The 23,714-nt window shown below is 42.6% G+C and overlaps 1 protein-coding gene across 2 annotated transcripts in view; it reads right to left on the bottom strand.

Moving 5' to 3' along the window:
- Positions 1-6,641: 6,641 nt before the first annotated feature.
- The window catches only part of ttc27 (tetratricopeptide repeat domain 27), an 81,265-nt gene continuing 64,192 nt past the window's right edge, over positions 6,642-23,714 (bottom strand). For both annotated transcript variants that reach the window (XM_086122516.1, XM_086122515.1), the window contains exons 13-20: positions 19,549-19,776; positions 19,268-19,366; positions 17,632-17,684; positions 16,125-16,290; positions 11,169-11,366; positions 10,934-11,045; positions 10,310-10,410; positions 6,642-8,292 (exon numbers count right to left, since the gene is read on the bottom strand). In XM_086122516.1, coding sequence (XP_085978642.1) covers positions 8,167-8,292; positions 10,310-10,410; positions 10,934-11,045; positions 11,169-11,366; positions 16,125-16,290; positions 17,632-17,684; positions 19,268-19,366; positions 19,549-19,776 — 1,083 coding nt within the window. In that variant the 3' untranslated portion in view covers positions 6,642-8,166. The remainder of the gene's footprint in view (positions 8,293-10,309; positions 10,411-10,933; positions 11,046-11,168; positions 11,367-16,124; positions 16,291-17,631; positions 17,685-19,267; positions 19,367-19,548; positions 19,777-23,714) is intronic.

The following is a 23,714-nucleotide window of genomic DNA, read 5'->3' on the forward strand; positions in this document are numbered from 1 at the left end:
GAATGTTTCAGACAATGGGGAACAGAGGATGAGGCGCTGGAAGAGGGACCATCATGGGAGGACAAGCCCCTACACGGGAAGTACCACCGGACCATAACTGAAGTGGCTGATCTCAAGAAGTCCTATCAGTGGTTAGAGAGGGCTGGCCTGAAGGATAGCACAGAGGCACTCATCCTGGATGCTCAGGAGCAGGCCCTGAACACCAGAGCCATCGAGGCCCAGATATACCACACCAGACAAGACCCAAGGTGTAGGTTGTGCAAAGAGGCACCTGAGACAATCCAACACATAACTGCAGGCTGTAAGATGCTGGCAGGGAAAGCCTACATGGAACGCCATAACCAGGTGGCTGGCATAGTCTACCGAAACATCTGTGCGGAGTATGGACTGGAAACCCCAAGGTCAAAATGGGAAACACCTCCAAAGGTGGTGGAGAATGACAGAGCGAAGATCCTGTGGGACTTCCAGATCCAGACTGACAAGATGGTAATGGCGAACCAACCAGATATCGTGATCATAGATAAAGGGCAGAGGAAAGCCGTTGTAGTGGATGTAGCGGTCCCAAGTGATGGAAACATCAGAAAGAAGGAACACGAGAAACTTGAGAAATACCAAGGGCTCAGAGAGGAGCTGGAGAGAGCCTGGAAGGTAAAGGTGACAGTCGTGCCTGTGGTGGTCGGACCCCCCAAACTAGATGAGTGGTTGCAACAGATCCCGGGAACAACATCGGACATCTCAGTCCAGAAATGTGCAGTGCTGGGAACAGCAAGGATACTGCGCAGAACCCTCAAGCTTCCTGGCCTCTGGTGGAGGACCCGAGCTGAATGAGGGACGGACACCACCCGAGGGGTGAGACGAGGATTTTTTTTATTTTGTATACATATATGTTAAGAAGAAACGATACTTGGACTTCACTACATTAAACCGCATTCCATTCACTACTTTTATTTATTCTTGACTTTTTATCCATTTATTGCTTATTATTCTAAAGTAACAGAACTTTTGAATACAATTTTGGGCTACTCTATCCACCTGTGGTCATTCTAATAGCGACAAATTTTGCAACTTATTCACAGGTTCAAAGAGTTCCCAGATCACGTCTGATGGCATACTTTCGTCAGAATACTCCAACAATCGAAAACTGTATGTCACTGAACACAGCGTATTTCTTGTCTTGCTGAAATAATGCCGTTTCAGAAGGCAGCTCTGTCAGATGCAAGTAAGCGACTGCTAGGGCTGCGTGGTTTTGGACAAAAAGGGCAATATGGGTGTTGAATACCAGCGATACTGGTAACACTGCAATATTTAGAATGTAACGATATTTTCACGAAATATTGTGCAGCCCTTGTGACTTCATAATAGTTCCTGATAATGCTTGGCCAATGGTGAGTCCAGCTTTCTTTATGATGACCAGGGGCGTAGCCTGAGCTTTGTGACTACGAGAGAGTCTTGACATTCATCATTCAGTATTGTTTGCCATCTAATGTGAAGTACCTATATTTTCAGTGGTTTAAAAGTATTTGGACAAGAAGTTCAAGGCCCGTTCGGAAATCAGCTCTGAGCGCGCACTAGTTCACTCCGAACGTTTGGAAACTCAGCGCGCGCTGTATGTGCTGTACTGGGGAATACGGTGCGCCGGTGCGTCAGGCAGTCCTAATGGAAACAGTTTAAGCACGAGATGCTGAGTGGTTCAAAACAGAAGATGCGTTAGGTAATTCGTTGAAGGGGAGCATGCTCTGCCTTTCCGCACACACGCGCTTTCAGAGGAGTGCGCATGTGTCAGTGACTTTCCGAAAGCGCCCTTAATGACTTCCTGAAGGTTAGAGCCCTTGGACATGACCAAAGTTTTCTTCACAATAGAAGCCTTGGTGCCTTCACTTTTGTTGTCTGGCAAGCGAAGAGTACATTATTAAATTGAGAATAAGCCACCCAATGTTCCATTGAATAATTCCGTCTGAATGCTTTTGAAAAGTCTGGATTGAGTTTCTTCGGGATTGTTATTCATCTGCAATGCGCCATCCTACTAGTTTTGTAACATTTGATTGAATGTGAGTAAAGTACGGTCCCATACACCTCAGTTATTATTTTTTACTTCAATCAGCAGTCACATATCAATAAACACAAGTGAGGCTTTTCTGTTAGCAGTCATAAAGGTTCACACCATTCAATCCCGGTACGACCCGGTTAGCACCATGAGGGATTGCTTTGGATGGTTTTCTGTTCTTTTGCTTTTGCATACTTTTCTCTCCTGATAAGTCTGATATAAGTTAACCTTGCTTTTATCTGTCGCAAAAAAAATCTGATTCAACCATATAGGAGGCCATGTTCCTGTGCATGAATGTTACATTACATTTACATTCATGTATCTCTTGAATGTAAAATTACACAATGATAGGCTTTCTCAAAAGATGGATAAAGTATCATTATTTAAAAAAAATTGCGTGTTCCCTATGTATCTCATTTCAAAGTCTCTATATGATCTCATTTTTGACATCATGATATCGTATTTACCTTTGATGAATTGCAGCGTCACTTGAAATTCCTTGTTTATCTCACCTAGATGATTTAGATTTGGAACATAAAATCCTTTTGTGTGTGACTAGTATGGACAAAAGGTCTGTTAATTACATTTTACAAAATTTAAAAAAGCGAGTACGGTGATATGTACTCAGCTGGGTGACGTGAGGATTTGAAGAATGAATGAAGGTGATTCAAGACAGACTCGACAACCGTTTCAGTTCAAAGGTGATAGCGTGGGAGATTCCATTGAAGAAGAGATCCCAGAGGAGATTGAGAATGTTGAAAAGCCGTCAGTTTCCTCCCGCTCAAAAGACTCACCAACTTGCGCAAGCAAGAAACATGAAGAAACGGAGGAGTCTTGGCACAAGGAAGCCCTTGAGGCAGAGAGGAAAACAAAATCTACTTTGCGGGAAGCTCTCGAGAAGGAACAACACCAAAAGTATGCGCTGAGGAAAGCTCTAAGAAAAGAGCGAAAATCAAATTCGATGCTTTTAAGAACTCTGGAGAATGAGAAAGCGAAGAAGAACGGTCTCCGTATTGAAATGGAGCTCATGGCGAAACACGCGGATCATCTTTGTAAGATACTCGAAAGGCAGCAGTGCGGCTACACAAAGGTTGTGGGGAAACTGCGTAAAATGACAGCTCAACAGGAAAAAGATGAGAAGGCAACGGAGACGCTTAAGAGGGACTTGGAGGCAACGTTGCACAAACACAAAAAAGAAATAGCAGAGTTCGAGAGAGTAACAGGTGATCAAGTCCAGAAACTGAAGGACCAGGTCACCAAGATGCAAGGAGAAAGTGTGGAAAAAGACCATGAAATTGCATCCTTGCTCCTCAAGAGTCAGACTCTTCAACAGGATATTGAGGCTAAGGGGGCGACTGTTTCCGCCCTGCAGGAGAAAGTCAGCCAACTGGCCTCCGACAGCGAAGAGCTGCGACGTGATCTCAAGACGGCTCTGAATCAGAGGAAGATTTCTCTACTGGCCTCCGACAGCGAAGAGCTGCGACATGATCTTAAGATGGCTCTGAATCAGAGGAAGATTTCTCTTCAAGAACTCGAGGAGTCCAGAGAGACTTGCAGCACCACCCGGGGGTTCGGTGAGAAGGACAAGGCCCGTTTCCAAAGAGTGTACCGACAGTTGCAAACACAAAGCAAAAAGCTCTCAGAGAAGACGATGGCTTTAGAAAAGAGTCTTGCTGCTGAGAAGTGTTTGAGAGTCTCGCTAAGGAACGAACAGGAGCGCGTGAAGAAGATGCTCTTGCAAAATGAAACGCAGGTCAAGGCAATAACCGTTCTGAGTTATGAACAAAAAGAAGCCGTCGCTGCCTCCGACTGCCTTCAGAACCACATTCACTCACTAAGGATGGAGAATGCATGTCGCACGGCCAAATGCAACGCTCTGGAGGCAGAATACGATAAAGTGAGGTCTCGGTACCACTCCATCTCAGAGCGCTGTGAACAACTCGCATCGAAGAACAATGACCTCGCATTTGAGAAGCAAACGCTCAATGCAAAGCTCCGGAACATGGAGGACAAAATCAGAGAGTGTGAGCTGGACTGGAGCAGGAGTCAGGGACAGCTCCAAAAAGCTCTCAAAGAGGAGAAAGAAAGATGTTCTGAGTCAGAGGAGAGAGCTGCTCGGGTTTCCTACGCCCTCCAGAAGCAGAGGAGCATCTTTGAGAAGCACAGCCGAGATCTTGAGAATGCTTTGAGCAAACAGCTACAACTGCTGGACGAAAAGCAGACGCTGAGGGTGGCTTTACAGAACGCTCTGGACGCCAACTTAAGGCTGAAGAAACAACAAGAGGAGGAAGCTGCTTTTCACTTCAAAGAGCTCCGTGACGCGGAATGGAAGCTGCAGCAACAGACACGTTCCCTGGAGGGATGCAGACAGGCTCTTGGCCAGCTACAAGAGGCACACACGGATGTTGCCAGCAGACACAGTGACCTCAACTCAAAATACTGGAAAGTTCTACAAAGTCACAAAGCCTTGCAGGTTAGACATGAGAGGTTGCGTTATATAAAAGGTAATGCCAGACCAGAAATGAGTCCCACTTTAGTTCACTATAAACAGGCATGCACATAAGCATGTTGCCATGGTTTCTCAAATGAACATTTGGAGTTGTTGGCTGCTCATTTTTTCCCCCCGACCAACCGACCTGAAGGATGAACTGAAAGACTTACGGCACATCTGTGCAAGGTTTATTGTTGTGTCTGTAAATATATTATTTTAATCAAAAAATTAATTGCCTCCCTCTGACTTGCAGTATTGGACCCTGTGAGCAGTTAGCTTACATGGCACAATTCTCTCGGGCAGCCGTCGGCTGTCTGTTCTTTTTTTGTAGAACGGACCACTTTCTCGCAAGAATACATTTTGACCAGGGGTCAGCAACCCAAAATGTTGAAAGAGCCATATAGGACAAAAAAAACCCAAAAAACAAATATGTTTGGAGCCGCAAAAAAAAAATAAAATAAAAGCCTTCTATAAAAGTTACAATGAAGGAAACACATGCCAAGACTGGACTCTCTCAGAATTGTTTATGTTATTCATTCCTTTGCTGTGTGTTCACAAACACCCCCATAGAATTTAGTTATTGATTTCCATGCTTGATTTTTTGTTTTGGTGCATTATTTTCACTTTTCTTAGTGTTAGTGAAGTGATCATTAATTTCCGTTTTTCGGAGGCTGTCTTTGAACGAGAAGAGAGAAGGCACGGAGTCGGACGCAGACGTGTCTGTGTTTGTCGAGACTGTTAAAAGCATAAATAAAGTATGCGTTTTAAAAAAACCAACATCAAAGCTCTCCTTTTTCGGAGTTGCAACATGTATCTATATTTATTTGAGCTATATTAGCCTACTATAAAAATCTTTTTCCATTTTCAAACATTTTTTATAAAGCTCCAGGGAGCCACTAGATGTCGCTAAAGAGCTGCATGTGGCTCTGGAGCCGCGTGTTGCCGACCCCCGATTTTGACAGACTGTCGAAGTGGCGGTGCAGCAATACAATACAATACAATACATGCTGATTTATATAGCGCTGTCAGAACAGCGGCAGCTGTAACAAAGCGCTTAACAAAACAGTTAACAAAGTAAAATAATAAACACAACACATAACATAAAACTCGGACAGTCGTGCAGTCCTAACCACTTTTCCGTCAAAAGTGGAACATATAAAAACAAAACAGAGATAACCGTCTAGCCAGCAGCTCTCCTGCATGCATTGGGCCACTGTCTCACAGTGAACTAGGCAGCCGAGTCAAGTCAGCTACCACAATAGTTTTTCATATGTTACAATGCAACGCGCCGTGAGGGTCAACTTCAAAACAAAGCAAAAAAAGAGTAACACTAGTGTACATGTTAAGAATGCCTTTCCAAGCTTTTATTTTGAAGTTGGCCCTCGGATCGTTGGGATGGGTGACTTTGACTTTGAATTGAGGCAGATCTGACCTGTTCTTAGTGCTCAGAAGTGCAGTGACAGACTGCAGAGCAATTTTCAATTTTTAGTGCTAAGGCGCACGGCTTATGTGCACCTCTTGACTATAGTGATCCCTCGCTATTTCGTGGTTCGTTTGTCGCGGCTTTAGTGCAGCGCGGATTTTTTCAAACATATTCATAAAAAAATATATATATATCATATACATGAAGTACAGTACTGTATATGTTGCTCTATGTGACTCGCTGTCGTTTTGCTGACCGTCGCAGCTTCTCGCGGACCATTTGCGGACTTTAAAAAAAATTGTTTTTATGTTTACTGTATTTTGTTATTCATAAACTCACCTAACTTATACATGTTTAAATCTATATGGAGGGGGGGGGGTCGCTACTTCGCGGATTTTCGTTTATCGCGGGTGGTTTTGGTCCCCATTAACCGCGATAAATGAAGGATTACTGTATATAAATGGTGTGATTTAGCAGTTGAAATCGACTCTACGGTTGGCGCTCACACAGCAGCGGACATCCGATAGTTGAAAAATTGCTCAGTGCAGCACATCTCAACACTGGCAGTCAAATGTTGTCCAATCAGGCGATTAATCGCTAGAATAATTGATTCTAGGAATATACACACACACACGCACGCACACACACAGGCTGTAAAGCTGGTAACTATAATATACAACACATTATTTAGATTGTAAAACATCTTTATTAAGTCTCATTAGACGAAAGCAAATGTACATATATTGAGTTCCTGGTCACGCAGCCTTCCAATCACAAGAATGGATCACAGAAAATGGCAAAGAGCAGTAAAAGAGAGACAATCTCAAAAAGAGTACTATAGTTGATGATCAATGCTTTGACATACAGCATACTTTGTGGAATTGTGTAATCGCTTTCACGGCATTCTCCCAAACAGATGAAAAATAAGACTCAAGTCACATGACCAATAAATGCGAGGAGCGAATATTTATCTTTGGCAGCGGGCCTTAAGTCACAATTTGGTTAATTTTTTTTGCACAAATCTATGCTACTGGTCAGTCCATGTGTGGGTGTTGCTTTGACAAATTACTGACCATTCTGAAATGTTGAAAAGGGCTTGCTCTCTTTCATGATGAAATGTTAATGGTTGAACAAACATGCCGTTTTTTGGGGTCTCCTGAAAAGTGAGGTTTCGGAGATACAAGGTTTCGGCTGGACGCCAGTGACATGCAGAATTTTGGTAGTCATTACCACAAACATAGTGTACATCAGGCGCACCTGACGCTATGCTTTAAGTACAATTTGGCCAATTTTGAACAACAAAAAGCAGGCACATTTGTGAGGCCAAATCTTTTTTTCCTTTTATCCGGACAAAGATGTATGTGCTCAGTGTTGTCAAGTTAAATCCCCTGTGAAGAGGTTGTTTCTTTGTCCAACCTCTGATCAATTCCTTCATCTAAATTCTCCTAAAAAAATAATAGTGATTAAAAAGCATTTGTATGTTGTGGTTTACCTCAGCCAGAAGAGCATCATTCGCATTGTAACACATGAAGTGGATGTGGACAGTCCACACACGCAATGTCTGCGGGTTTTCTTGTGATATAAAAACGAGACCATGATCACCATTTCAAAACTTTCGGCACCCTTAATGTGACATCTTACAACTCAAATGAAAAAAAAAAAAAGTGAAATCTTTTTGAGAGGCGGGGTGAAAAATAAATGAGGTATTGTGTGTGCGCCGACTTCCATTTGACGCGGGTTTGTAAAGGGTTAATTTTGAACACGGACACATCCCCCAGATCAGTTGTGCAACCGCATTCTCATTTATTTTTCACTTCCCCTCTCAAAAAGCTTCATTTTCTTCATTTGATTGATTACAAGGTTTGGAAATTCATAATCCACATTTTATAGTCACTGCTTGCACACAATTTGTACAATAAACAGTACATGTCGCTGGCGTCAGGCTGAAGCCTCCGGTCAATCTTACAATTTGGTCAGTTATTATTATTATTATTATGACTCTTTTCACAAAACTATACAACTGGTCAACCGACATGTGTGGGTGATCTCTTTCAAGTGCAATGATGGGTTTTATTAATTTTTCCTACTTATTTATTTTGTCTCCTGAAAAGTGATCATTTTGGAGGTAAAAGATTTCCACCTAACGCCAGCGATGCGTAGGGTAATAAAGGAAAAAAAAGTTGTTTAGAGGCTCCTTTGTGTCGTTATTCAGGATAACTGGCCCCGTAGTTCTCCGCAAAGCTCCTGAAGCTCTGTAACGAGCCGCTCGAGAGCCGCGACATCATTTCGCAGCTCGGCGCGGATCTCACCAGAAGCCACGTCAGTGTGCACTTGCTGGAAGACAATCGGGGAACATTCAAACAATCAGTTAAGGGGGCGTGATACTGTCAATGAAACGTTGACACTGTCGTAGATTAACAGTACTTGAAAGACTTTTTGAGTATTTATCGTGAATTAGTCAACTCTGAGGGACTGAAAATAGGATTTTTAAAGTTAGAATGTCTAGGTACAGTACAGCTCTTTTTTTTTTTTGCAAGTTACCCTACATTTTTCCCACATACACACTTAAAATTGTCAGCTCTACGATCTTTGCATTTTTAGGCACATTTAAAAACTTTACTGAAGCATCTTGTCATCGTGTCATTTTTATAGTCTTTGCAAGACTTGTGAAATTTCAAGTGAGGAAACCATTGGATGTATCACAATGGCAGTGGTAGTCTTGAACTTTGCACCATGCGGCTGCTCTTTTTCGTCTTTATCCTGTCAACATACAAATGCTTGAAATTTCAACAACTTGGAACTGAACAGCCTGCACCTTCCTCGAAGTGCTCTGGCGCCCTCCGGGGAGCGTGCATGTCACACACTGTAAACAACCCCACTAAGCGATCCATGCAGACCCATGCAAAGAAGCTGCCCCACGTGGCCCATGAGTGCGGTGGGAAAACCTTGTTTCTTTACATTTGGATCTGACTCAAACGTGCAATACGTCGCTTCTCGATGTTATGGTATTGATTATTACGCAAGCGCTGACGGTGATCTCAGACCATAAAGGGGAGATATGAAAACTTCTGCTGTTCTGCGGCGAACTGTTCTGAATTTTGCCGTGATGTCATCATTTGGCAAATTTACATAATAATGGCATCCCCTGGCGAGTTTTTCCACCCATGAATTGGCAGCCGGCCTGCCTGAAGACCTGATATTGTTCAGCGATGGCCGATGTCCGATTGCTCAACTACTTGGCATCAGAGAAAGAGAGTTAACCAGTGTTCACTTCTGATAAGAAGGACATACTGTACTCAAATGTTGTCGTGTCACGTCACGACACTAATTGTAAATCTTGGTGACGAGGTGATGCTCCCCTTGAGTGCAGGTGCAAATACCGTATTGGCCCGAATATAAGATGGTGTTTTTTGCATTGAAATAAGACTGAAAAAGTGGGGGTCGTCCTATATTTGGGGTCTAGACATTATTCCCATTCACGACGCTAGATGGCGCCATATATCATTGAAGCGAATGCCGAACTTGACTCCCCAGGCCAAAGTGAACCCCTGCCACGAAGAATAAAAATAAAAATAGCGGTATTACGAAGAAGAAAAATAAAAAATAGCGGTAACAAGGAAAAGAGAAGAAAATAGCAGAAGAGATAACAGAAAATGGAGAAACGTAGTGACAATCTGGAGAAAAGTGGGTCGAAGATTGGCCAGATTAACCGGCAGCTGAGGAGAAGTCATGATGTAATTTACATTTCAAAAACCAGAAGCCATTCATTTACGAATGTGATTGCACTTTAGATTTGAATGAGGCAAAATAACATGCTCTTTCTATATTGTTATAATCATTTGTTTCAGATGTACTGTAATTATTTTCTGTATAAAAATTAATTTGTTCAAAAAAGTCTTTTTTCAAACTTGAGTCTTGAAAAAGAGGGGGTCGTCTTATAATCAGGGCCGTCTTATAATCGGGCCAATACGGTAGTTCGATTCGTCAGTGGCGGCTTTGGACGAGCACCATTCATTTGCAGCCTGGACTCCCAATGGTGAGCATTTGCTCTGGAGGGAGTCGCAGAGACTCCAGACGTCTCCAAGAATGCCACAAAAAGTTGCCAGGTTAGTTTGCTAGCCACTTTAAAAAATAAAAAAGTTGATAGAACGGTTGTGAAATGCCAGTAAGTTGTAAAAACAGAGACTCTGATGTCAGGGTAACAAAAGGTGCATTTGAACGAGACCTCACTGTGACACATGCAGTAAAAGGAGGACAGGTGGAGAGAAAATTGCATCACACAGTATGTGTCTTTCTTGAATTCTGATCCGTGAAAGACCGACTTTTCTTGAAGAACATGAGTGGATTGTACCTTGGCTTTGCTTGCCAAGCCTCTCAGGCTGAGGCGTATCGAGGACAGCATTTGAAGAGCTTCTGCAGGATTCGTTTTCTGCTTGCTGCAACTGATGGTTACTATGAAAACAAGAGACATGTTCATATAGATAAGTTAATAAAATGATTGGTCATGATATTCATCTCCAAGAAGAAGACTCTGATCATGCTAATGATTCCTCATAATGGTCCCCACAATGATTTAACAAGGTAGGAAACAGATACATATCAATGTGCACACTTTTTTCTGTAAACCTCTGCAAGTGTTGACATTTTCAGAATTTCTCGAAAATCAGCATCCGCTCCCTGGTGAGAAAGTTTTAGAATAGACCCACCATGACAACATTCTAAATTCAACATGTTGCACGAATGACAACTTAGATGAATATACAGTGTGCTGTGCTGTGTTGTGTAACATTGCCCCCAGACCCTCCGACCCCCCCCCCCAACCCTCGAATATTGAAAAAATAAAATTCTAAACAAAATCTGTAAATATGCAACTCCCCGAATGGCCAACAAGTATGCAGAGGTCGACTCTGCCATCGTCGCGTGGCACAAGACGGACGGCAGTGCGTTATTCGGTACTGCAAATGGATGCCCTCACCTTCGCCCACATCGATGGCTCTTTTGAGCACTTCCTGAAAAAGATCCGGCTCCTTTTCCCAGCCACCAGCTTGAAGCTCACAGCGATGGGCCTTGGACAAGAACTGCAGGGCCTAAAACCACAATTATTGTTTGGAAAGAAGAAAGGGGCAGACTTGTGGCGTTCTGGCGGTTTGAGCATATATCGGGCTAGCGGGGACTTTGGAGACATTTGACGAAAGATGGGCATCCCAGACCTTTTCGTTCTCTTCTGCACTGGAGCTGCGGCCGCCCCCGTACAGCGCAGCATACTGCTGCCATATTTCGGGATCGTTGCTGTGGCGGGCACTGATCCGGCCCATCAGTTCCTTTAGCTTGGACTGCAAAGATGCTGCCTGCTCACCCTGGCTGTCTGTCAACTTTTCAACGACAGCCCTAACGAGGATTTTGACAATCTGCAACAGACCAGTACAACACATACATATTGCATGAATATCGAAACAGATATGTACCAGTGGCGGATGCTGGTCTGTCAAGGAAGGAAAGCTCAATTTCGGCCTACATCATAAAATGTGTCTGTTTATTTATACGTGAATTCTACTCTCTGTTCCTTTTCAAGAAAATAATCTGTGACTCTGTCATACCAACAAGGCGTCTTTTCCAAGGACCTAACTAGTGTTCTATAACTACAGCAACTACAATAAAACCCCCCAGAAATAAAAGATTAATTTGGCACTAGTCGTTTTCAACAAAGAGAGTGTCGCTAAAATGATTAGAAGTCTCCAGTTCAACTCAGAACAGAATGAGAATTGAAAAATACTCCCGCGGATGCCTCCACCAAAAGATCGGTGATTGGCTCATTTCGCTGTCAATCAAAACGAGATTCCGCTTCAAACAGATCATCCAATCATCATGCAGAGAAGCTGAGCGTCCGGGCTAGCCCATAAACGCCCCCTGTCCATAGACTCCCAGAGACGCTGAGCTTCCGATGGGCGGGACAAAACCAGCATTTATCCAATGACTCGTTTCAATGCATTGGGACAACCTACACTGAACTCTCTGGACGCCCAGCGTCCGCTCTGCAGACGCTCAGCATCCACACAGTCTAAAGGACAGTGAAGCTGCGGGAATGAATGAGAAGAGAGTCGCATCGTAACCAGTAATGAGACGCTGATTCGGAACAAAAGTTGAGCGCGTTGTAGCGCATATTTAGTCAATTATATGTACACACAATTGTATGTACACACATTTATTTGATCACTTGTTTTTTGACATTTTAGGGGAAGCTGAGCTTCCCCTGCAGTCTTAGAGCAATCGCCTCTGATATGTACATATTATTTATTGACAAGTGCAATTAGGTAATGCTTATGATCTATTTTTGTGACGCCCTTTTAATAGTATAGTATTAAATGTCAACCCAATGTCTTAATGGTTTTATGACACTCACAATTGCTACTGGGGCTCTTTTTTTTTTTGAATTCTGAGGTATGCATTTCTGACACAGTGACCTCGGTTTGAATAAAAAGGTGAATTCCAACTGCATTTCCTCAGTACCGTTCAATCTGGTAAAGCATGAAGAGCTCAGATCACAAAAGTAGTTCAAGGGTGGTCTCTTTTATGGCAGGTGATCGAATTAATTTGCATCTGCACATGTATGGCCCCAATACGTCGACTGACATCGGGATATAATCGGGATACTCTGTGCATCAAAATTCGGTGCTCTCTGAATATGTGGTAGGGGAGGCCTGATGCTATTTCCTTGTTGATTTCATGGAGATGCAGAAGCTTGTAGCTGTCGTTTTGTTTTCAACTGACATCATATGACACACTATCCAAATCGAAACAATAAATCAGTCATGCTCATAATTCCAGGCTGAAAGTAGCAGTGACTGTTCTTATAGATCTTATGCCAGGGATGAGCAATTAATTTTTCAAAGGGGCGGCCATATGGAAAAAACAGATCATCGGCAAGGTCTGCAGAAGCTGGATAATGATTCTGATCATTTAAATCAAGTGTATTGCAGCAGGGAGAGATGGAAAACATGCAGGACGTCGGCCCCCGAGCAACGGGATTCAAAACCCCTGCTGTACTGTACTATCAGGCCAAATCTTCTTGGCCCCTTTCCCTCCACCGTGCAGTCAATAAGAACGTTGCTAACATGAGGACCACTGCTGTTATTTTTGCTGGTCTCCTTTTGAGGCAAAATAGTTGCTGGAGTTGTCAGAGAAGTGGTGAAATATAGCAGAAATGTTCCTAGGTTGGCTAAGTGCACTGCTTGCTACCAGGCCTTTTTACTCGCATCCCTGTGTGTGCACATAAAAGCACTAGTTCCAAAATAAAGTCATAGCATGTTTGACGTTTGACTTCACTGTGCGGGCCGGTCGGAAAGTGTAGGCGGACCAGATGTGGCTCCCGGGCCATACTTTGCCAAGTGTTCTGTCTTACGCTTTTGCACAGAAAACTGATCTGCCTTTCTAAAGGATGCAAATTGTGGAGATGGGTGTGGTCGTGTCCATATCTGCGCCGAAGAGAACTTTTGTGTGAGATGCAATTTATTTGAATGGACTTCTAGTACTCCATCCATCCATCCATTCTATGATAAACTTATCCTCACAAGGGTCCGAGGCAGGCTCGAGCCTACCCCAGCTGTCTTCGGGCAGTAGGCGGGGGACACCCTGAACCGGTTGCCAGCCAATCGCAGGTGCACAGAGAGACGAACAACCATCCGCACTTGCAATCACACCTCGGGATAATTTAGAGTGTTCCTTTAACCTGCCGTTCATGTTTTTGGAACGTGGGAGGAAACCAGAGTACCCAGAGAAAACCCACACAGGCACCGCAAGAACATGCAAACTCCACACAGGAAAGCCGGAGCTGGAATTGAACCCTGCACCTCTGCACTGTGAGTCGACCATTGGGCTGCCCACTTCCAGGACTCCGAAAGGTAAATTTGTAATCATAATAATACTGCATATGCATTTTTCTTGTGAATGTTTGAACATTGTTGAAGGGTGTTTAAAACAAGAGAGAAATGCGAGACAGTGATAATGGTGACGGTTCCAGCCTTTGGACATATAATGGAATAACTGGAGAAAAAATACAAATAAAAAATAAAAAGCTTCTGACTTAGTGGATTGCATCTATCGCGGGTTATTTTTGGAATGGAATCGGATAAACTAGGGACCACAGTACTGCATATTTAGTAACCACTTTTTGACTGCACAAGGTGCTCAATCGTGCTTTTCCAATGATGCTTCTTTATGACGTACTGGCCAATTGGTGCTGTGCATGACGCATGTTTCCCCACAGTGCATACAGCGGCCATGTCCATTCCTGTCTATTGACTGGCGGATCCCACCTGGTCAACTTTTATGTGCACTTCAACCAACTACAGCAGGGGTGCCCACACTTTTTGGACCGACGATCTACTTTTCGATCAATTAACCTCCCGGGACCTACCCTTACCGGCGCGCGCGCACACACACGCACACGCACACACGCGCACACACACGCGCGCACACACGCACACACACACGCACGCCATGATGAGAAACAGCCTGAAACGGAGGCATGCAATGCACTTTTGCAGCCTGTTAACTATCGTAGCTCACACGTACCGTTTTAAAGTGCTTCCCTGGGCCCTCCTAGGTTCCTATTCTTTGCCCGTGCCCTCGGTGAATTGTACACGAAGCAAACTCTGAATGAGAATAATGACGATAAAAGATAGAGCGCAACAGCTCTGATCAAAAGCTGCAATTGCAGACTGCTGAGCGCGAACAACCTCCGGTGAAGTAATCATGCGCCATCGTATATTCAAGATTTACCTGCTTTATTTTATTTTTTAAATGTTTTTTTGTGAAAATGAGACTGATAGGATGATTAGGGTGCAGCGTACATTAACACAAAAAAATATATTACTAACATGTACAAAGACACACAAATGGTTGTTTGTTTGTTTTTTTTCTCCTCGACACTCCTCGGATCTACTTGGGACCTGTCTTAGATCTACCGGTAGATCAGGATCGACATAATGGGCACCCCTGAACTACAGTGATCCCTCGCTATTTCGCGGTTCGTTTTTCGCGGCCTCAGTGCATCGTGGATTTTTTTCAAACATTAATAGAATTTTTTTTTTTAAAGCGAGAATGCCGCAAAAACTTCACAAAAGGTTCGCGAGAGGCAGTGAAAGTCAGCAAACAACAGCGAGTCACATAGAGCAACATATAGAGGACTACATGTATGTGTTTACTGTATCTCATTATTCATACACTAATCTAACTTATACAGTACATGTTTAAATATATTAGTATATAGCATGAAGTAATGTTGATTACTACAAACATGCGTGTATACCATTAAATTTGGCCTCATAAATATTATTTATACTCATACACATGTACATATACCTAGACGGTGGGGGGAGGGGGTTCGCTACTTCACTGATTTTCGTCTATCGCGGGTGGTTTCGGTCCCCATTAACGGTGATAAACGAGGGATTACTGTACTGCCAGACAGAAGTAAACGGCTGACTACTGTATGTGTATAGAGAGAGAGAGAGAGAGAGCGCGATCAAGCCTGATACCTTCCACTAACTTATTGGCCATTCTATCGCTTGCACTCTGATGCCTTGATCCATGTTCAGGAAAGGAAAGAAAGAAAAAAAAAAACGAATCTCAAAGTACAATTTGGATGAGGAAATCTGATTTCACAACAAGTGCAGACGTTGGAGCCTTAAATTGTTGCTTGAGAGTGAGTGCTGAATGCACTAGATTGGTGGGAGTAATATTCCTGAGACATGATCGATACTGCATTTCCATGTTGTAAATCACCCTGTGGTTTCTTTTTCGAATGACAACGAGTTTAAGAAATGTTGCTATGTACAAAAAGCATTTCGTCTTGTCGCTCTGCGTGAAACACGACTTGAGAGTGGGTAAATGATCGTGACTGTGAAAGCGTTTAGATAGTCAGGAAGTCATCTGGCTCTCTCAAATGTTAACCGTGTATGGAAATGACAAGTTGAGGAGGGCCAGAGCAGTGACGGGAACCGCAAGACACATCAATATTGGACACACGTATCCCCCACCTCTTGCAACCATGTCAGAGGAGGAGACCGATCTTGAGTATGTTTCAAAGCACTCAGATGAGCCAATTGTCGTGGACTTTAGGTGTCAAGGGAAGTGTTTTTAGTTTGTTTGAGGGTTTTTTTCTTGACCTGGATGTCCTTGTATCTGTCCTTGAGATCCATCAGACGATGGTAGGCCTTGATGGCTTCAGCGAAGGCACCAATGTCAACACTGACCACGATGAAATTCTCCCAAATCTGCCAGTGTTCATAATTACACTTGAGGGCTTCTTGGAGGGTGCGAAAGGCCTTGTTTCTGGGAAAAAAAAAAAGGAGAAACTGTTTCAATTTTGCAAGAAGCAGCAAATATTAATGGTTTATATGGGTCCATTTTAAAATGTTTTTGAGGAGTTGCTGTCAATGCAAAATAGCGAGAATGTTTGGATGGTCTTTGTTGTGTTGCTCCAAGTAAAGAATGTTTGCAATTGCTAATTATTTTCATTATTCAAAAATCACACTTGACTCCCATTTTTGTAGTGCCACACAAACTGTCTGCAGGGATGGACAACTTAAAGGCTGGAGTGGGGGGGGGGGGGGGTTGTTAAATATGGGCAAAATACATGCTCTTGATATATGTCATTTTTGATCATATAATTTCCAATGCAGGCATAAAAGATCCACTATCCAAGAAAGTGTTTGAAGCTAACAACAAAATAACCACACACTCTAATTTTGTAATAGGCTCTCTTGAGGACGGCACAAAACTGCTGAATAAGTAACCAATATTGAGCGCAAGAACCCATTTTGAACATTTTTTTCCCATAAAAATCAACTCACTCAAAATAATTCAGAATATTATTGAGATTGTATATTTGTGCTGCTTATCATTACAAAGCCGCAAACAACGATTAGGGCTACTCAGGTTGTAGAATCGGGCAGTATCAGGCAGGATCATATTCACACTGCAGCCCAATTCAGATTTTTTTTTTTTTGCCGATAAGCAACACGTTTTTTTTTTCACGCAGTGTGAACAGTACAAATCAGATTGTGCGTGTGCAGTGCGGATGCTCATCCGTACACATCCGACATATACTGTATGTCATCAAAAGCCAAATACCTTATTTACTTGCGTAGAAAGAGTGTCACGTGATGTCTGGGTTTTTTTGGGGGGGGGGGTGCATGTAACTCAATGTCACACTTTGTGCGCATGCGTGTCGCATCATGGACGGGTGACGTTCACATTAGAGGTCAGATTTGTTTTTTGTGAACAAGTACAATAAAGGATCGGACTTAAAGACCAAGTGTAAGACAAGTCTCCCATCTGGTGATGACAACTTCAAACTCCAGTCGACTCCTGCATATTTGCAATTGGGCACCATCATATTTGCAGACCCGCCCCCTCTGTTTGCCCAGTTTTTCATGGAAAACGTAAACTGAATCTTTATCAGCATTTTAAAAAAAGAATTTGGCATTTGTTACGAATAATTATAATTATTATTATAAAGATATGTTTTTTTTTGGGGGGGGGGGGGGGGGGGAATTAATCAAGTGCGGTAACATGCCAGCCGCCAGTTGTCCCTCCCTGGTCAAATGAGTTTTATTGTGAGCCATTGTTTTGTCAGTCATTGAAATACAATCAGCAGTGGCTTTCACTTACTTATTTCGTAGGCGAATGTATGCAGTCGAGAGGTTGTTCCATGCTTCTGCATTCTAAAACCACAATGGAATAACGTGGAAAAAAAGAGCTAAGATGAGAAGACAATAGACTGGTATCTACAGTATTCCACAGATGCTTTGGAAGTGACGTGTGCGCGCTGAATTCATCTTACGTTTATTCCATTCATTCGTTCTACCTCTTGAGATTAGAACGCTTTTGGGTTTGAAAATTTAAGAGCCGTTTACAAATATGAACAGTTTTTAGACATTTTAAATTGGCCAGGCCAGGGTGGCTCCAGCCAACAAATTACATTGAGTGTGTGTGTGTGGGGGGGGGGGGGGGGGGTATCTGAAACCTTTGGAATTTTGTGCACTGTCCACTTTATTTTTTTGTGCAAAATGACATTGTAGATATCAGGTGAAATTTCACACCTTTGCCACACTGCATCTTTGCACAACTTCAAGCCATGAACAAGCCTCTCTTTTCTCTTTTCACCTTATTTATTTCTATTTTCACGAGTCTTGGGAATTGGTGAGCTAAGCTGCGACCTCGGCTGTTGTATTTCATGCCATATCATGTGGAAATGTGCGTTGGGATGACAATAAAAATTCCTTGATTCACCAAGGACAGCAAAGAGGCAGCGATGACCGTCTCGGAAAAACACTGCGGCACGCTTGAAGTTTGCAAAAGAGCACTTGGATGTGTTTGTGGACCGATGACACCAAATTTGATTGATGTGAAAACAAAACATTCGCCATGTGTGGAGGCAAAATTGAGAACTTGAATATTTACACATTATGTTCTAAAAATTTAAAAACGTAATCATGTTTGTTTTTGTGTGTGTTTGGGTGGTGTTAGTTTCAGCAGACTGTTTAAATTCTTGTGATCTCAATGAAGCTCTGTTTCATGACTAATTTGTGGAGAAATGTAAGAAATTCCAAAGGATAAATATTCTTTTAGCCTCCCACTGTACCTGCCAACTAACTAAGACATAAACACTTGCACAATCATATTTTCAGGACACCAAAATATTTGACACAGGCTTGCAACAAGTTCAAGTACAACTGACCCAAGTCTGATGAGTTCGACATCCAATCCTGAAACAAAGTTATTGATTTTTTTCCTACTAACTGATAACCGCAAATTGATTTCGACACACACTCATGTGTCAGACGCCGATGTGATGGAGTGCCCTCCAAAAGTATTGGAGCAGCAAGTCATTCGTAAACTCCAGCCGAGTAGTGTTGCGCGATAACCAATTGCCGTTGATGTCATTTTCAATACGAGTTGAACTCTTCATAAAAGAGCGAGTCAATAAGAACTGCGTGAAAAATCAAAGGGAATTGACATTCAACAGGAAAAAGCAGCATTTTGTTTCATCATAATAATTCATAATCATCGCCAATTCCTAAATTGGCACAATGGAGGCCTCAATAATATTTAGAGTTGTTATTCAAACGGCATGACATTATTTTTCTTCAGTCTAGACACGAGAGACGGTGTGTGTAGAGCGAGATATGAGCAAGTGAAAAGAAATGTGTTGTCAAGCAATAGATTTATGGGTTTGTCAATTTTTTTTTCTTTCCCCCTGACTACTGCTGTAACGTTTCATCAGAATGTTTATCTTGGTACTCACGTCTGGCTCCAGTCCCACACATCGTTGGAAAGCCCTGGCCGCTCCCTCGTAGCCCTCCAAGGCCAAGTAGGCACAGCCGAGGGAAAACCACACACCAAGCTACACACGCACACACACACAGGCAGACAGTCACTGCACGCATTCAGTTTCATTTTTATTTCGTGTTTAGATTTATAGTTCCATTCACTTGGGCAGGTGAATGTTCTAAATCAACAACTTCATGGGGACATTCCAAGTGAACCATAACATCCCATCAAAATTCTGCACGGAATAACTTGTACCTGCAGGGCGTTGATCTTGAGTGACTGTTCGAAGCAGTCGACGCACTGCTGGAACTCCTTGCTGCGGAGATGTAGCAGGGCTTTGGAGCGCATGGCTCTAGCACTGCGATGGCCTGACAGCTCCCAAGCCCGGTCGTAGTGCTGATGCTCTCTTAAAATGTCCCCTAGTAGGCAATACAGAGTCGGTGTCTCCTTTTTTTCCAACTCCCTGCGGACGACCTCTTCAGCCTGCGCACATGAAAAAACACTTGTCACCTCGGTTCTGGTTCAAACAGTGTTGTGACATCGAGCGAAACAGCCAAACCGAGACCACTTGAGGAGGTGGTCCGTATTGGCCCGAATATAAGACGGCCCTGATTATAAGACGGGTCCCCTCTTTTTCAAGACAAGTTTGAAAAAATACTTTTTGAACACCAAATCAATTTTTATACAGAAAATAATTACAGTACATCTGAAACAAATGATTATAACAGTATACTGTATATGAGAGAAAAAGCATGTTATTTTGCCTCATTCAAATCTTAATATCTGAACAATTAAATGAATGAATTGAATTGAATACAACTTTATTGTCGAATGTGCTGTAACTAAAGTGCAATCACATTCGTAACTGAATGGCTTCTGGTTTTTGAAATGTAAATTACATCATAACTTCTCCCGAGCTGCCGGTTAACCTGGCTGATCCTCGACCCACTTTTCTCCAGATTGTTGCTACGTTTCTCCATTTTCTGCATTTATCCATTTATCTCTTGTACTATGTTCTTCTCTTTTCTTTCTTACCGCTATTTTTTATTTTTCTTCTTCGTGCTACCGCTATTTTTATTTTTATTCTTCATGAGAGGGGTTCACTTTGGCCTGGGGAGTAAAGTTCAACATTCGCTTCAATGATATCTGGCGCCATCTAGCGTCGTGAATGGGTATAATGTCTAGACCCCGAATATAAGACGACCCCCACTTTTTCAGTCTTATTTCAATGCAAAAAAACACCGTCTTATATTCGGGCCAATACGGTAGATGCACTTGCAAGTGGTGAGGTTGAGTTTATTTCGGTTCAAGTATGAACGATGCACGATCAATGACATGAATTAGTGTTCAAATGATTGATGAGTGCAGCACATGTGTCGGAAGCGTTGTCTGGGGCTTGTATCCCAGCTTGTGTTGGTGTGTTGCACAGACAGGCCCAGCAGGCAGGTGCTTTTTAATGAACATTTGAGGAACATTTTGTCACATCTCAGCAGCATGTAAAAATAGCACAGCACTATGCTCGTAATGTTCTGGTCCAATTTAAAATCGCAAGTGGGTAATATTATATTTGTTAGTTGCTTGAAAAATCTCCTTGCTTTTATATGCGTTCCTGGCTAATAACAAGCAATGGCACTTTGTTGAAGGTCCCCTTGAAACCCCCCTTTAAAAAACAACATTGTCATTTTTGATTTACCGGTACCTAAACTTGGAAATGAGTTGGGCGCCCTTTTTCAAAAATATTTTTGCTGGTCAGAAAGAACTGTGGTTTTGAACGCTCCATTTTTTCATTAATATGAAGAAAAATTCAAAATATAAAGAAGCTTGACTCCAATTGTGTCTCTGTTTTCCTTAATATGTGGTCGTCCTGTCCTGTGGTGACCATATGTCTTCATTGTTTGGCTCCATGCACGTGTCTACAAGCACCTCAGAATTTGAGAGATCTTAAGATTTTATTGACTGTACGTCTATTGTAACAGACAGTATGACAGTCCTTGATGAATTGTGTAGGTGTGTTGCACAGACAGGCCCAGCAGGCAAGCGCTTTTTAATGTACATTTTAGCATGTTAATTTTACACGTTAAAAGGTGTTACAGAGACGAGATGCCCATTATCACTGACTTGTGTGTGTGTTCCGTCACCCTTGCTTACTTGTTTGGGGGGGGGGGGGGCATTATCCTGCAAGTCATGCTTTTTTCCCCTTGATCCCTCATTTAATAATTTTTTCCCCCGATTTTTTTCTCTCGCAATTATAAGGGAGCATCAATTAGCCACAGATTTCTGTGATTCATTTTCAGGCTCAGTCGACTGTATTTGTTGAAACCGGTATGATCTGTGAACAAACAAAACAAAACTGGTGCCTTTAGCCCCTTTTAAAGACAAGACTCGGGCGCCAAGCCGTCAGCAAGTGCTCTCATGAGCCTTGCTTTTTTTGTTGTTTTTGTGTTTGTTTTGTCACTTTGTGTTTGTTGTTACATCGTGTGGACCTGATGTGGACTTTTTTCAGCATTTTTTGGCCACGACATTCATCAAGGAGGAGACTCTGTGCTTGGTGGTTGCGCCTTCTCGGCAGCATGGGTATACCAGCACTGTTTTTGACTGGGAGGAATGTCGGCGCCATTTGACTGTCGTTGCTGGACAGTCCCGGGGCGCCTGTAATGGGCAGCATTTTTCACAGCCCCGCTTTGTTCAGCGGAGAGATCGGTGCTGTTGAACGGTCTGCGGCTGGATGGATGTAAGTCTTGAGGAGCCGACGATGAGAAGAAAGGAGCGTTAGCGCGGAGCGCCAATGCGGATTTGGAACTGGGAGTCGCGGCTTGGAGTTTGAAGCGGATTACGTGGGACAGGAGAAGTGAACTAATCTCTTTTCGTCAATGGACGCTACAGCTTCGTGTTTGCTTTCAAAACTTAGCTTGTAGCAGACGTGTGCACATTTTCAGCATGACGTCTCTGATCCACTGGTGAAAGGACACTTTGATCCTCTCCTCTTTCATCTATAACTGCTTCAGACAACAAAGTGTATGCAGAAAATTGGTGAAGATTGCACGACTGTCTGTGTCCTATGTGTTGTGTTGTGTTATTTTTGTTATTTTGACTTCAAAATGGCGCCGCGAGAGTGGCTGCCTTTCCAGCAGCTCCTATATTTTGTTGTTCTACTTCTTCCTTTCATAACTTTGCTGCTGTGAATCTGGAATTTCTCCACTGCGAGACTAATAAAGGTTTTCTTATCTTATCGTATCTTATCTTTTACATGTGAATGACATTATGAATGAAGCGGATTACAATTTCAATGTCTCGTTAAACATCCACAGATCCCGGAGCCTTTATACGGGTCGCTGGAGATTTTAAATCTGCTCCTCTCTCTTATCCAGTAACAGCTTCATACGACATGCGTACAAAGAGAGCAATGTATGCAAAACGGCAACATGAAAGGCAGCTTTTGTACATTTTAATTAGAAATGAACATATTTATTTACCTCTATTTTCCGCCCTAAAAGGCCCACCAAAAAGCCTTCCATTTTCTTGAAAGCTCACAGCGCGCCTTAAAATCCGATGCGCCTTGTGTATGGTCATTACGGTAATATTTCGACCCCAAAATGGCCCCTTGCTCGAGACATGCTGACAATGCAGAGTTCAAATTTAAGGCGATCAGGTATGCAGATGAAGACAGAAATAGAGCAGCGGCAAGAGAATTCAACGTTAACGAGTCAATGTTATAACTTGCTGTTGGTTAAGTGAACTGTGTCGCTGCTTTATTAAATACGTTTTCCTGACATCTGTTCGTTGCTATGTAAATCAGGGTGTAGTGTAGTGTAATGTTCTGTTGGCATTTCCATGAGCGTAGCTCCATCTAGTGGATGAATTGCCGATTGCATCTTATAATGCGGTGCGTCCAATAAATTTAAAAAAAAAATACAAAATAGGCCATTCATTGAAGGTGCGCCTCATAATCCAGTGCACCTTTTAGTGTGGAAAATACGGTATGTATCATTATTGAAATAAATGTCTTATGCTATATGAACAGCACTTTGTTAGGGCTGTGATTGTAGTTAAAGTGCCACAGTAATGATGTTGAGCTGAGTTTCATCAAGTATGACAGGTGTATTATTATTTTTTTAAATTACAAAATCTTTAAGCATGGATACATTAGAGAAACTTACAATGTAAACAAACAGCCAAAACAACTGGTCAACTCAGTTTTCCAGCTTTTTGTGGTTTTCTAATCATTACAGCACGTCTGTATTTCTTTTATGAACCTTGAGTGGGAAACAAAGGACTGAAGTGAATCCTCTTACCTGTAAGATTTGCATAACACTGTGTGCAAAATTTAGTCAGACTGAAATCAGCATCCATGATTTTCACATCTGTCTTTAAGTTTTAGTTTTGGTCCAAGGGGTGGGAAATGATACATTTATTGAAATGGA

The sequence above is a fragment of the Hippocampus guttulatus genome, chromosome 10, assembly GCF_054856545.1.
Source record: "Hippocampus guttulatus isolate MCC_2025c chromosome 10, RoL_Hgut_1.0, whole genome shotgun sequence".
NCBI lineage: Eukaryota > Metazoa > Chordata > Actinopteri > Syngnathiformes > Syngnathidae > Hippocampus > Hippocampus guttulatus.